The sequence below is a fragment of the Aptenodytes forsteri genome, unplaced genomic scaffold, assembly GCF_000699145.1.
Source record: "Aptenodytes forsteri isolate BGI_AS27 unplaced genomic scaffold, ASM69914v1 Scaffold284, whole genome shotgun sequence".
NCBI lineage: Eukaryota > Metazoa > Chordata > Aves > Sphenisciformes > Spheniscidae > Aptenodytes > Aptenodytes forsteri.
In genome coordinates, this window is record NW_008794445.1 from 5,233,165 (window position 1) to 5,246,537 (window position 13,373).

The window sequence follows — 13,373 nt, forward strand, 5'->3', positions numbered from 1 at the left end:
CCGAGCCGAGCCGAGCCGAGCGGCGCCGAGCCGAGCCGAGCCGAGAGGGGCCGAGCCGAGCGGCGCCATGCTGGGCATGATCAAGAACTCCCTGCTGAGCACGGTGGAGGCATGGCCCTACCGGGTGCTGAGCAAGGGGGAGAAGGTAGGTGGCGGGGCGGGCGGCCGGGCTCTGTTCCCCCAGCGGGGTTTCTGAGCCAGCCGGGCTGGATAAGGCGCTGCGGGGGGGGAGCGGGTGCCCTTCGGGCAGCGCTTTCCTCCCAGCCCGTCCGGGCAGCTGGCAGCTTCTCTATCCCCATGTCCTTCCCCAGGAGCAGCTCAGCTACGAGGAGAGGGTGTGCGAGGGTGGGTGGTTTGCGGCGGTGGAGGTGACTGGGAAGCCATTCGACGAAGCCTCGAAGGAAGGAGTGCTCAAGCTCCTCAAGTATGTCGGAGGAACCAACGACAAAGGTGAGAAATGCTCCCTGCCCCGCCGGGCTTGGCAGATGTTTGTGGCTGACCACCGCTAGGAGAGGCTTGGTGAAAGCCAGATGGATGGAGGCGACGGCACTGTCGGCTCGCCTGGCTTGTGCCTCCCAGCACCAGGGGTCTGTGATGGGGATGGCCCCTCGCTGGGAAAAATAAACTTGCCACAGGTCAAAGCATGCCCAGCCAACTCATGCTATGAGTCCACGCCTAACCCATCTCTGTTTCAGGGTAAAATCTCAAAAATGATTTGTTTAAGTAGGAATGAGTTACTTTGCAGCTGGAATAGCATGAGGAGAGGCACACGTATATCTATCACAACTCCCTGGGTGAGCGGTAGCTGATGACATCCAGGGTATCTATCTGGGGCACTTTGGTTCTGTGATATGCCCTTGTAAGCAGTGAAATAACTTTTATGACCTTGATATTTTATCATATACTCTGGCTGTTCATGAAAGGATAATGAACAACAAGCTTGCTTTTTAATGGTACTTCGTAATGTTTTATAATGGTGCTTCCAGGTGATTGCTTCTAATTCTCAATTCACTAAAGTATGCGCATCAGTAATCATCTGTAGCAGGAGGAGAAGACTACAGAGTGGTTCTGAGGCACATACATTTGCTCTCACATTTTTCCCAGGCTACTGGCAGAGGGAGTTGTATAGTCTATATGGGCATAGGAGCTGGATGCAGAGGGAAATGGAATTTACAGCAGCATGTTTTGGATAGGCGATGATTGCTGTTGCTGTAGTAGAAAGGGTGCTTTCTATAACATGTGCCACAGAGACAGGTATGGTATCAAAGCAAAATAAATTAGAAAGATGGCTTGATCTCAAATGGTTCTGTGGCTACCTGATCCTGAGGGTTGGAGGTTCCCTACTGGTGAAAGAAGAAGAGGGAAGAAAAATGTTCTTCAGTGCCATGTGGTACCTCTCAGCAGTAATGAGCGGAAAAGAAGCATGCTGTTCCTGGAGTGGTGGACAGCATGGACAGTCCTGCTGAAAGCCAGAACAGCTCTGAGTTTTGGGGCACTGGAACTTGTAGGATGTCTGGAAGTATTTGGAAGGCTTTAGGAGAAAGCTTCTGTCACCCAGTATTGGCTCTGGGCTCACCACTAAGTGCAGATGATAACAATTTAAATAGTGATGTAGATTTACATGTGCCACTGGCCTGCCCCGGAACTATAGACCCTGTTGTGTTAGAGGTGATTTGTCAGAACAGAGTGTCTCGGTGGCATGAGCTATATGGTTGAGAGCCACAGGAGCAGGACCATTAATAAAAAGCCATCCAGAGGTCACCTGGGGCCCTTATCTCCCAGAGTCCTTGTGTAGTCAGTGGAGAGAGAAGTTTGGCCCAAGCAGAAGCCTAATGTGGCTGTTCTACATGCCCCAGACCCCACTCTTGATTGACTATACAAGGAGTTCAGTGTGAAGAGTTTTCCTAAACTAAAATTAGCTTTTGTGAATTCCCTGTTAATTCTGTGAGTTCCCGGGAACCTGGACTTCCTTAGTAACGTCTGTGTTGTCTCTTTCAGGGGTTGGAATGGGCATGACTGCTCCTGTCTCCATGACTGCTTTTCCTGCTGAAGATGGCTCCTTACAGCAGAAAGTGAAGGTCTCTCTGCGGATCCCGAGCCAGTTTCAAGCCAACCCTCCTTGTCCTAGTGATGAAAGCATTAAGATTGAAGAGAGACAGGAGATGACCATTTATTCCACGTAAGGAACGCATCCTGCGATTTCCAATCCCAAGTGCTGAGGTCTCTAGCGTGCTCTGAAGAGCAGTGTTGGTTTTACCAGGTGACTTGCTGGACAATGGGTGCATGTGGTAGAAGGAGATGGAGGGGTCTTTCTAGGCTGAAGACAGGTGTTTTGTGGCATTTCTTATCATTGGTCATGCTGCACCCATTTGGAATATGGATTTTTTTTTCACTGGGAAAACAAGTGCAGAGGTTAGACCTGAAAGCCTTTTTGTTTCACTTGGGGAGGTGAAGAGCAGGGGAGGATGAATATGAAGGTATCGAGTCATTCCTAATTTCTGAAAACTATTGTTTTCCGCACTTTCTGGGATCAAGATGGTTTTTAGTCATCAAGAATGTCTTTTGGTGTGGTTCGCATCAAACTGCAGGTGTCAGCTGAAGCCTCATTTAGATGGACTCATGCCAGAGTCCATCATGGAAACAAGTAGCCATTGTATTGCTTCAATTAGCCTTTGAATGTCTTCGGCTGTTGACTGAGAAGCTGGGCTCAAACTAGCATCACAATAGCAATAAGCTCTTCACCTTGTATGTAACCCCTTGGATGTTTCCCTGCCTCCTTGCTTGAACTATTTTGGTGGACTCTAAGCTGTCTGACTCCTCCCTTGCCTGCAACTGCTGCCTGACCTTTGCTGTGGGTGTGGGCCACTTCTGCAAAACAGGCTGTTTTGTCTCAAACCTTGGACCCGAGGCAGGGTGGAGAGGTGCTGGCTGATGTTGAAACAGTTCCTGGTGGTGGGAGTTCAATGTAAAACAGACCAATTTCAGCCCACCCCTTTTAAATAGCATTGTGGGCTGTAATTGCTAACATCTCTGTTCCCACCCCCCTTTTTCCTTGGGCTCACTAGAGTCTGGCTTCCCTTCATGGTCTGGCTTCCAGCAGATGGTTGTTCACGCCACAGTGAACATGGTTGTTGACAGCACTGGTGTAAGGACTGCAGGCTGAGCAGACTTGGAGATTACCGTGTGCTCTAGGAAGCTGTTCCTCTGATATGGCATTGATTCAAAGGGCAGGGCCATTCTGCTGATTGATATATATGGGTCTGTTTGGGGTCTGCCAATGCCTGACTGCACCCTGGCTGTGTAACCCTTGAGACTTAATCGATCACAAAGTGTGCTGGTTCACAAAGAACAGCACCTGCATGAGTGCATGCTGGTGGGACCTGGATCAAAATGCGTGGCTAAATATATTGTGGCTATATATTGTTCTCCCTCTCTTCCTTTCTGTGCTCTACCAGGGCTGCTCAGCACCTCTCTGTGCTTGGTTTCTTTGCAGGCAGTTTGGTGGCTATGCCAAAGAGGTGGATTACGTGAACTATGCTGCCAAGCTGGAGTCTGCTCTGGGGAGTGAAGCTGCATACCGCAAGGATTTCTACTTCTGCAATGGTTACGACCCCCCCATGAAGCCTTATGGCCGGCGCAATGAGGTCTGGTTTGTGAAAGAGTGAGCATCTAGCTCCCAGTGGTTCTGGCTTGCACTGATAGCCTCCCCACACTATGTCCCTGTCCTCTTCAAAATAAACCAATAATTTGGCAGAGGCAGTAAACCATCCTTTCCTCCCTCCACACCTATGCCTTGGTCTTTTATGGATCAACCATTTTAAAAGAACACTGCAGAGCCCTCTGACGATCCTGCTCCTTTGTTCCAGACCAAGTCCTCAACCCCACAGACTCTCATGATCTCTCGGTGGCTTGCTTTTATCTCCTTCATGCTCCCAGAGTTCAATCCTGAGACAGCCAAAGTACTTAATTAACACTGGTGCCTGACAGAAGTCGCGTCCAAGTGCTGGCAGACTATTAGTCTCACCTGAGGCAGGCAGGGGAACATGACGAAAGTGCGTACAGGGACTTTTTATCTTCTTGAGCTTGCTGCAGCTGTAAAATGCTGCTTTTATCTGTGCCATTCCAAAAGCAGTCTGAAGGGACATGAGCATTGCTACCAACACAGCGCAGTGAAAATAAGCATCCTTTACATTGACTCATAGTGTGCGGGAGAGCAATGTTCTGTCATCTGACTGAGAAATGTCATTTAGAGGAAGATCCAGGTTTCTGTTTGCAGCTATCCTTCTGTTTGAGGTGAGACATTTTGGGGTGTGTTATGTCCTCATCTCCGCTAGCAGCTGGACAATGTGACATGGAGGCCCCAATATCATTTCCTTGCCGCCTTGTTACTTGTGTGTAACATTTCTTTAAAACTAGTCTACACAAGGGCCGAAGCTGAAATGTGTGTGGTAATCTAATTGAATTAGAAAAATAGAGGCTGCGAAAAAAGCAGGTGCCTATTACTTGTGATCTGAGGGTGCATTTGAAGAATGGTGAGCATCTAGTGGAACTACTGTGGGTGTAGATCTTTAAAAAAACTCTTCTTAAATGGTGTTAGTTTCTGAAGGCCTACTCAGAGCAGTTGTCTTTAAAGGAAGAGGAAAACCTGGTTGTTCTTGAAAATAGGGGTTTATGTCAAATAATGAGTAGCCTTTCAGAAACTTCAAATACAATAGTAAAGGTGGGTCTTGCTTTAGGAAGACTGGCAATGTTTAACTGTTAGGCATCAAACCAGCATTTTAGCTGTTGGCTCTGCCAGGGAGGCAGCAGGATGCCCGCAGTGGGAACACGCTCACGCACCATGCTGCTCTGGGTGCCTGTATAATTCATTACCTCCACTAAAAGAGGTGTGTTCCTCTGATGCTTAAGTGCCCCAAAGTTCAGGCACTTTCCAAAAGCTATTTTCCCCCGGGAGCTGAAAGAGAGATTTGTCAGATGGCATCCCAGATTCTGTCCAGTCGAGCTGTTTAACACGCGCCTGCTTTCTGAGAACAAATCTCAGCAGTAACAGGGAAAAACCTGAGGTTCTGATGTGCTTTCCTTTTCTCTCTTGCTGAGCCATATAAGAGCTTTGCTGTGGACCTCATGAGAGAGTTTCAGTCACCTGTGTGCAAGAGCAGCTAGTCAGGATGGGTAAAAAGAGCAGATATTTAATTTAAAAAAAAAAAGGGAAAAGCTATTGGCTGCAGTTAGTGATTGCAGTGCAGGGGAGGATCAAAAGAGAAATCAAGACAGACAAAGAGTTGGGCTTTTGAAGGAGTTTTTTAAGGAGCAAAGGCCCTTCTAAGGCCGTCCCTGAATCCAAAGGGACCTATTCATGTCCCAGATTATTTTTACCTGTGTGGGTGAGGAATGGGGGGGCACAGTGCTGCCCAGTTCATGTGTTCCCGGGTTCATTTTGGCACTTGTGTGTAGACTGTGGATACAGTCCTTTCTGGCTACTGGTGGTGAATGTCCGGCAATGATCAAAATCCTGAAATTTCTCAAAATTTCTCCTGTGAAATCTCAGATGTTAGGAAGATCAATAATAAATCTGGTATGAACAGAGCTGCACATCTCAGCAGCATGTGGTTTTTTTTCCTAACATGCATACACTCTGAAAAGAGAGTGAGAGCTTCTGACCCAACAGTGACAGTAATCGCGTTGCCTGTGCAGCCCTGCTCCTGGCCTTTTGCATGCAGTAGGCAGGGTGCAGTTTCATAAACAGTGTTAACTGATATCAAAAGCTTATGCACACAGAATTGCCTTTTCTGTATGTTGTGGTTTAACCTGGCCGGCAGCTGAACACCACACAGCCGTTCGCTCACTTGTGGGATGGGGGAGAGAATCGGAAAAAAGGTAAAACTTGTGGGTTGAGATGAAGATAATTTAATAGGACGGAAAAGGAAGGGAAAATAATAATAATGACAAAAGAATATACAAAACAAGTGATGCACAATGCAATTGCTCACCACCCACTGACTGACGCCCAGCCAGTTCCTGAGCAGCGGCCACGCCCCCCTGGCCAACCTCTCCAGTATTTGTTCAGCATGACGTCATATGGTAAGGAATATCCCTTTGTCCAGTTTGGGTCAGCTGTCCTGGCTGTGTCCCCTCCCAGCTTCTTGTGCACCTCCAGCCTCCTTGCTGGCAGGGCAGTATGAGAAACTGAAAAGTCCTTGACTTAGTGTAAGCACTGCTCAGCAACAACTAAAACATCAGTGTGTCATCAACATTATTCTTATCCTAAATCCAAAACAGCACTATACCAACTACTAGGAAGAAAATTAACTTTATCCCAGCCGAAGCCAGGACCCTGTTCAAGCAAAGATGCCTGTGTTCTGTCTGCATTTTCTAGGGCTTTTAAATAAATAAAAAAATAATAATAATATTGTGATTTACAATTTTTGTGCTGATCATTGACTTTGTGAGCTCAGTGGGAGTTGTTGAGTTAAAAGACTTTACCTTGCCAGTTTATCTTTCTGTTTGGGGTACTAATCACGTCATATCATCTATAAATAGTCATAATGCTTTTTCCAATAAATTGCTATTTTAGGTATGGTGTGGCCCTGCATTATCTGACTGTGCAAGATGGGAGCTGATGGAGTGATCTCCTTCTTTGTTGGTTCCAGCCACTGAGAGGCTTTGACTGATTTATTTGTGTTAATGTAGAAACTAGGGGGCTGCTCACCTGAGGAAAATTGTGCATTCACTTGTGTGTTCCTGTGGCTGGGGTTCACAGGCAGTGTTCAGGCAAATATTCATGACTGATTTTCAACACAACCTACTACCCAGAAATGTTAGACATACTGTCATATTGAGGTCCATCTAGCTCAGTGCCCTGCTGCCAGTGATGGACAGTAGTGGACACCTGAGACAGATTACAGGATCAGTGCAACTGTGGGCTGATATGTCCTCTAAATATTCTCCCGTCTTTAGTACAGTGCTGCTCAGGGATATTTTTTATTGTGCTTGGTAGACCGTGATAGATTTTATCCCATGTCTTTGTCCGGTTGCTTTTTAGACTAAGGTAAGCTTACTATCCACGGCATCTTTTTTTCCTATGGCAAGGAGTTCCTTGCGTGTAGAATGGCAGAAATACCCTTTGGCTGAGGGTTTCCAGCAGGTTGTCTCTCTGCTGTGTAGGCAGCTGGGTCAGCCAGCTTTTTGATACGCCTCCATCGCTGCGGGTGCATGTTTGTTTGGACAGCCAGACTTGCCGTTGACATTAGAGGGTTTCCAGCACGCTCTTTGTGCTGCGGCCAGGAGTCAGAGGTGCGCTCTGGATTTTGACCTATAGCGGTGCGCCCTCCCTGCCACCACCCCGTGTAAGGAATAACCACCAGTGGGGGTCGTGATGGCTGCATCCAGCATATGCTGGACTTTGGAGACGGCTGGCAACACAATGGCCAAGGGCTGTCTGGCATAGCAACCCAGACATCTTGCTGGTACGCAAATAGACTGTAAGTCAATCATCTTACTCCATAAATAGTGAACAGCCCAGGGCCTGTTGACCTCTCTTGCATGGCAGTGGGCTGCACGCCAGGATCTCCCCTTGAGTAGGGACGCCTCTTAAGGTTACTCCTCGAGGTTGAGAGATTCCTTGCCGCAACAGATTCTCAGTAAGTGACTAATAGCTTGCTAAACTTTGAAATCTTAGCTAAGTGATATAAAGGATTGATTGCGCATATATAATACTTTAAACATAAACTGTTGACCAAGTCTGGGACTAGGATTGGATCCAGGCACACCTAGACTCCTCTCTGAGGAGTTTAGAAAGCAAGGGGGTCCTTTCTGAACCTCACAACTCAACGGGAGGGTCTCCCTGACAGTTTTGTCTGACCCTGTCCTCTATGCAGTAAATAATCAAGTGTACCTTGCCATTGAATCTTGTTAACTGCTGTTGCATTTGCCATTGAACTTTGTTAACTCACTGTTTTAGATCAATGAAGTATATTGTTGCTTCTCTCTTGCGAGTAAAGTGCACTCTCACTCCACCCGCGACATGACCCGAGGCCAGCATGGTCACAGCCGCTTTGTTACACGCAATTGACTCCTGAACTGATGTTAAAAAAAAAAAAAAAAGCTTTTTCTCTGTCCCCTCCAGTATTTGTTCTCCGAGGAATAATAATGCAGCAGACTGCCTAGAGACCTCCTTGCTTCTCTTCTGTGCCTGTGTAGTGCCCTTTTCTGTCTCAAGCAAACGCTGAAACAGGGACATTTTGGTGCTTTTCTGATGTTTGACAGGGAGTCATGACGTTAACTGTTGTGTGTGGATTTAAGACAACTGTGCAGGGGAAACTGGAAGAAGGACGTTTCTTCTTGCATAGGCACCTCGGTGCTGTTGGTGGCTGCCTTGCTGGGTTGTTGGGGTGCGGTGGGGGTGCGCAGCAAAGGCTGCATCGCTGCCCAGGGCCCCTCTCCCATTGCCCTGCTTGGTGGGGAAGAGGAGCACCTCCACAGCTGCCTGCGCTGCCTGCTGGGCTGGACGGGCTTAGGCGGGTAACGGCCTTGCGAATTATCTCTGCCTTCCAGAGACAGGAGTGGCCTTGCTGCTAATTAGCAGCCAGGCAGGTCCCTCCCAGCACTGTGCAGGGCAGTGGTGTGATGGCGATAGGGCCTGCCACAGGGAGGGCCACATTTAAACAGAGCCAAATTCAAAAGCATAATCTTGATGGGAATTATACGCATGCCGTGTAGATTTAGCTGTACTGGATATACCAGCTTCCTAAGCTGCCCCACTTAGTAACATAATCTGTGAGAGTTTTCCTGTGAGAGTTTGCCTCAACAGTGGCAAACCATATGTATTTATATATATGTACATGTATACCTGTACAAATATGTGTATATGTATGTGTACATGTATATGTACATGTATATGTATATATGTAGTGTATGTGTAGGGGCCTCCAGAACCCCCATTTTGACCTATTGGTTGGCTTCTGCTGTCGCTGACTAACTTGCTAATGCAAACACAGCCACAGGGCGAATGTTTGCAGACTGAGGTTTTAAGTCTGCTAGAATGAGAGCTTTGTTAGCTTCGGAAAGAAACACTTTCTTTTGTAGACACATGCCTAAATATATCTAACACCGCATTAAGAAGACAACAGCCTTTATAAAAGAGCTAATTGGTTAAGTTGCCCATATAAATCTGGCCAGACTTATAATACTCTAGTCACTTTGAGGGGATGGGTGATTTATGGTGAACGGGGAAGTAACATAATTGTTTCCCCATTTTCATCAATCACCATGGCAAAGGGTGCATGAGCAGCTATTGTGCTTGTGGTAGCAAATTTTCAGCTTTGCAAGGCTGCCCGAAGGCGATGGGACAGGGGTGGCTCCTAGCTCACATCGTCCCTCCTGCTGTAATTACACTAATACCTCTTTTATGATAGCACTCTGAGCAGCGACTCTCTTTCTTCTGTGACAGCATTTCAGCCACACTGAGCTAAAAAAGAAATGCATCTCTTTTAACGGGACCATAAGTAGCTTTGGATGTATAACACCTCTGTAAAACTGCTTGGCAACATGATTTATTGGAGCAGGATCAGTGGTAAAAGTGACTTCTCTGACAGTAATGGATGAAACACTTCCAGCGTAGCTACTCCGTCTCTGCTTCGTGCCTATGCCAACAGCAGGCTGGTTTTGTCAGCTCATTCATAATCTCTGCTTTGCTCTCAGCAGAATCTGTTGCACAAGACAGTTTTCAGCCATGGCGGATGCTTTTTTTCCAGTCCTCTGTGGGAGCTGCTGCAGAAGATGGGTCAGTGCAAATGCTGCTTGATTCCTAAGGTGCTGTCTGTCTAATTCCACATCCAGAGCCCATGCCTAGGTGAGATTTGGGTGCATGCCTCTCCGCTACCCCTCACTGCTGCCCACTCCCCACTTTCTGTGAGGAGAAACTCGAGTGAATGGGGTGGAAGGAGCCGTGCTGGTCTTAGACTGAATGTGAGGTCAGGCTGATCAGCAGCTCAAGATCCTGGGGCAGCCTCGGATGTGTCTTCTGTGCAGTCCCAGTGAGAAGACTGGGTTGAGAAGCCTCAAATTTAGATGCAGATTTTTCAAAAGTACGAATGGAAGTGGAAGATCCCAGAAAACATATCCTGAAAGATACCACTGGGATTTAGGTGTTTCAATGTCTTTGAGGATCTGGAGTCTCATGAGTATAGATCAACTCACTGCCATGTACCAAGCACAGGATCAGGCCAGTGCCTCCTGTTTTACATCCCCTGCAGCCTGTCCTGCAGTGTGGACTTACAAGTGCCATGGCCCTTCTCCCCCTCCGCAATCCCACAAGCTGATGCAGCTGGACATCGTAAGCTGTGAGCTTCTCACCAAGCCCACTTGCTTTGTGGGACCAAGAAGCAGCAGAGATGCTCTGGAGCTGTGAGGCCATCGAGAGGCAACTGGTATGGAAAAGCAGTTCCTCAGCCATGCGCTGCAGCGCTCTGACCTGCATCATGACGTGGGTAACAGCATGGTGTTGTGTGTGCAGTGTGACATTGGCAGTGTGACCTGACACTAGGGCTCCCTGTGGTGGGACAGCAGGGCCCACGCCTGTGCTATGTGGGCAGCTGCACCACCCACCCTGCCCATGCCTGGGCTTTGAAGCTAAGTAGGTTTGGGTCTAAGTGAGGTGTGTGTTGGGGAAGTGTCTTCTTCAGCACATACTTCTGTTATCCCAAGAGAAAACAGAGAAGCATTGCCATGGCAACTGTTCTCCCTTGAGTATTTTTCCAGAGTTTTCCAGTCTCGTTCAATTTTTTTATATCCCTGGTGTTTAATTTAAGGCCTTTCCTAATTGGAGTCCAAAGAAGCAATTGAAGCGGCTTCTGCCGTTAGACAAAAAGTTCAGTCACCTTCCCACATGACTGATGAAGTACAAGAGCAACAGAATTGAATGTTTCTGTGAGTAAGAGAGGAGGGGATCTGAAATTTGAAATCCATCGTACTCAGACAAATGAAACAAATGAAACCTTTTGCTATTTCAAGCAAAGCATTGAAATAAAAGGTAGTGTATAGCATGACAATTTTGGTCACACTTTCCTTCTGGCAGATCTTTCTAGCTGTTTAATCACTGATTGCAGAGTTTCTCAATCCTCTTTATGACTCAGCTTTGCAAGGGAACATCTTTCCAAATCAACATGTGCTGGCTCGTTGAAATCTCTTTCATGAGCTGTAGTACTTTGAAGGAGTTGGTTACTGCAGTGGTGTTTATTTGGGGTAATTAAGTTCATGTAAAACCATGCCTCTCATTCTCCAATTCCGTGCTTCCACCTGCACGCTGGTACCCATGCGTGGGAAACCCAAGCTGAAGGGGGAGGAAAAATCCTGTGGGATGTAGGAGGGAGAATGTTGACACCCTGGTTGTACTATCTCAGGGGAGGGTGGTGTGGGGGTGGGTCAGTTGGACATAGCGCCTTGGGTGCCCCAGAACTCATGTGCTGGCCCTTTGCCTTGGCAGACGTTGGTGGGGAAGGGGAGACAGCCAAACCCCTTCTGATAAGGGTTTATTCTGTGATGGCTGCAGTACAGTTAAACATAGAAGAGGAACCAGAGATGCCTCCTAGCTTCTCCAGTCCTGCCTTGAGCCAGACCCTGTCTCCTCCCTCCACCAGGGCCCAGGGAACAAAGATCTCCCTGAAAATCTCAAGCACGACTCTGCTCCCGCTGTGTTGCCAGCTGCTTTGCGCAAGACTGATATATGCCTTCGCGGAGAGCAGTGCTCTTTCTCTGAGGACATTCTCAGCACCGCTTCCCAGGAGGGGCAAAATCCTGAGCCACGAGAGCAGCTGAGGCTGCTCTGAACACCCCTCCCTGCCCCAAGGAGGGGAAAAACAGAAACACCGATTTTATGAGATACTCCATCTTGGAAACCTGGCCTAAAACACCCTCCAGTTGGGAACCTGCCCAGCCGATTTCAAAACGATGAAGGCAGTCCTGCAGGTTTTGGAGTGCTTGCTTGATCTGAATAGGGAAACAGGGTCTGGAGCAAATAGAGATGGAAAAAAAAGGGTACGGTTTCAGGCACATGAGGTGCCCAGGGGTGGTTTTGTTCCTGCCAGGTGTATTTGTTGGTCTGACCATGTGTTGACCCCTATGTAGCTTCACGCCTCACCTCTCATCTCCCTGGGCATGGCAATGGCACTGCTCACTTTCAAGGCAGGCAATGCCCTGTTCGCCGCTTTGCTCCTCAGATACACACTCCAGGCATGGTCGGTATCAGCTTTTTAATGGTTGCATAGGAGATCTCTCTGTATCCAGGAATGAAGGCCAGATCTTGAACCAGGGGAGTTGTTTGTTAGACAAACACCGAGCTGGTTTGTTAACAGGCGGCAGGAGTTCATTTACTTTACATTGCGATGGTGCTATTTCTGAACAAGAGAGAAAAATGAAAGCTTTTTCTGTAGCGTATGATTTAGGTTTTGGCTTTTAAAAATTTGTTTATTTTGAATGGAAGCCCAGAATGCACACAATGTAGCAAAAATTGCATAGATACAGACAGGGATTTTTGTTTCACCTTTCAAGTTACTCCTGCTCCTCATGCTAAGGCAGTAGCATTTGAAAAGGCTCTGGATGTTTTCCCTTTCCCTGGAAATAAATATGTGAAAATAACAATCCTGAAGAAACACTGGAGGCAGCTGCTTCCAGATAACTCTACTGAAATCAACAATATATGACCAGGCACACCAGGGAGATGAGGAGACTGTCCTGGGAACTGCCACCCAGCCAGAGAGTTTCCTGATGACTGCAGCTCCCCGTGCTGGGACACACAGCAAGGGCATGAATGGGAGCTCTCCAGACAGTCCAGATGCGAAGATAAACACAATTGTTTTCCAGAATGTTTGATCCCATAATCCACAAAGCCATTTATCATAAATAGCCATGCACAGCCCACTGTTATGACAAATTCTTCTGGAACAAATCCAGTTCCAGAATTATGACAAGCTAAAAATGATGTCTATTCCCATGGCTATAGACAGAGAACTGCTACTCAGCAACAAATGTACCACCAAGTGCCATAAAAATAGCCCCTTTAGAATTATTCAGTGTTTGGGAGTTGTCACTTCATAGGGGTAAAAATGGATCAATTTTGTCACAAAATATGCATAATATGTATTCGCAGCTTTATAAATAGCATTTATAAAACTATGTGTATAATTTTATCTTAAATTGATGCTGAGCAAACAGACAAAACAATCAACAAGAACTTAGCACAGGAGTTTTGTTCTGAGGAGAAATCTTGGTTTCTGGTAGCACCTTAGAAAACTGTAAGACTTTTGCCTTAGAAATGCAGATGTCAAAAGAGACCTTCCTCCCCTCTCCCCCCCCCCCCCCGCATGATTTTTTTCTCT

General features: G+C 47.2%; 1 protein-coding gene across 1 annotated transcript; it reads left to right on the top strand.

The window, feature by feature from the left end:
* Window positions 1-13: 13 nt before the first annotated feature.
* Window positions 14-5,047, top strand: HEBP1 (heme binding protein 1). The gene is made up of 4 exons (XM_009290049.1): window positions 14-145; window positions 312-450; window positions 1,999-2,179; window positions 3,494-5,047. Exons 1-4 carry the CDS (start codon window positions 68-70, stop codon window positions 3,663-3,665), a joined length of 570 nt encoding a protein of 189 aa, XP_009288324.1. The 5' UTR covers window positions 14-67; the 3' UTR covers window positions 3,666-5,047.
* Window positions 5,048-13,373: the final 8,326 nt, after the last annotated feature.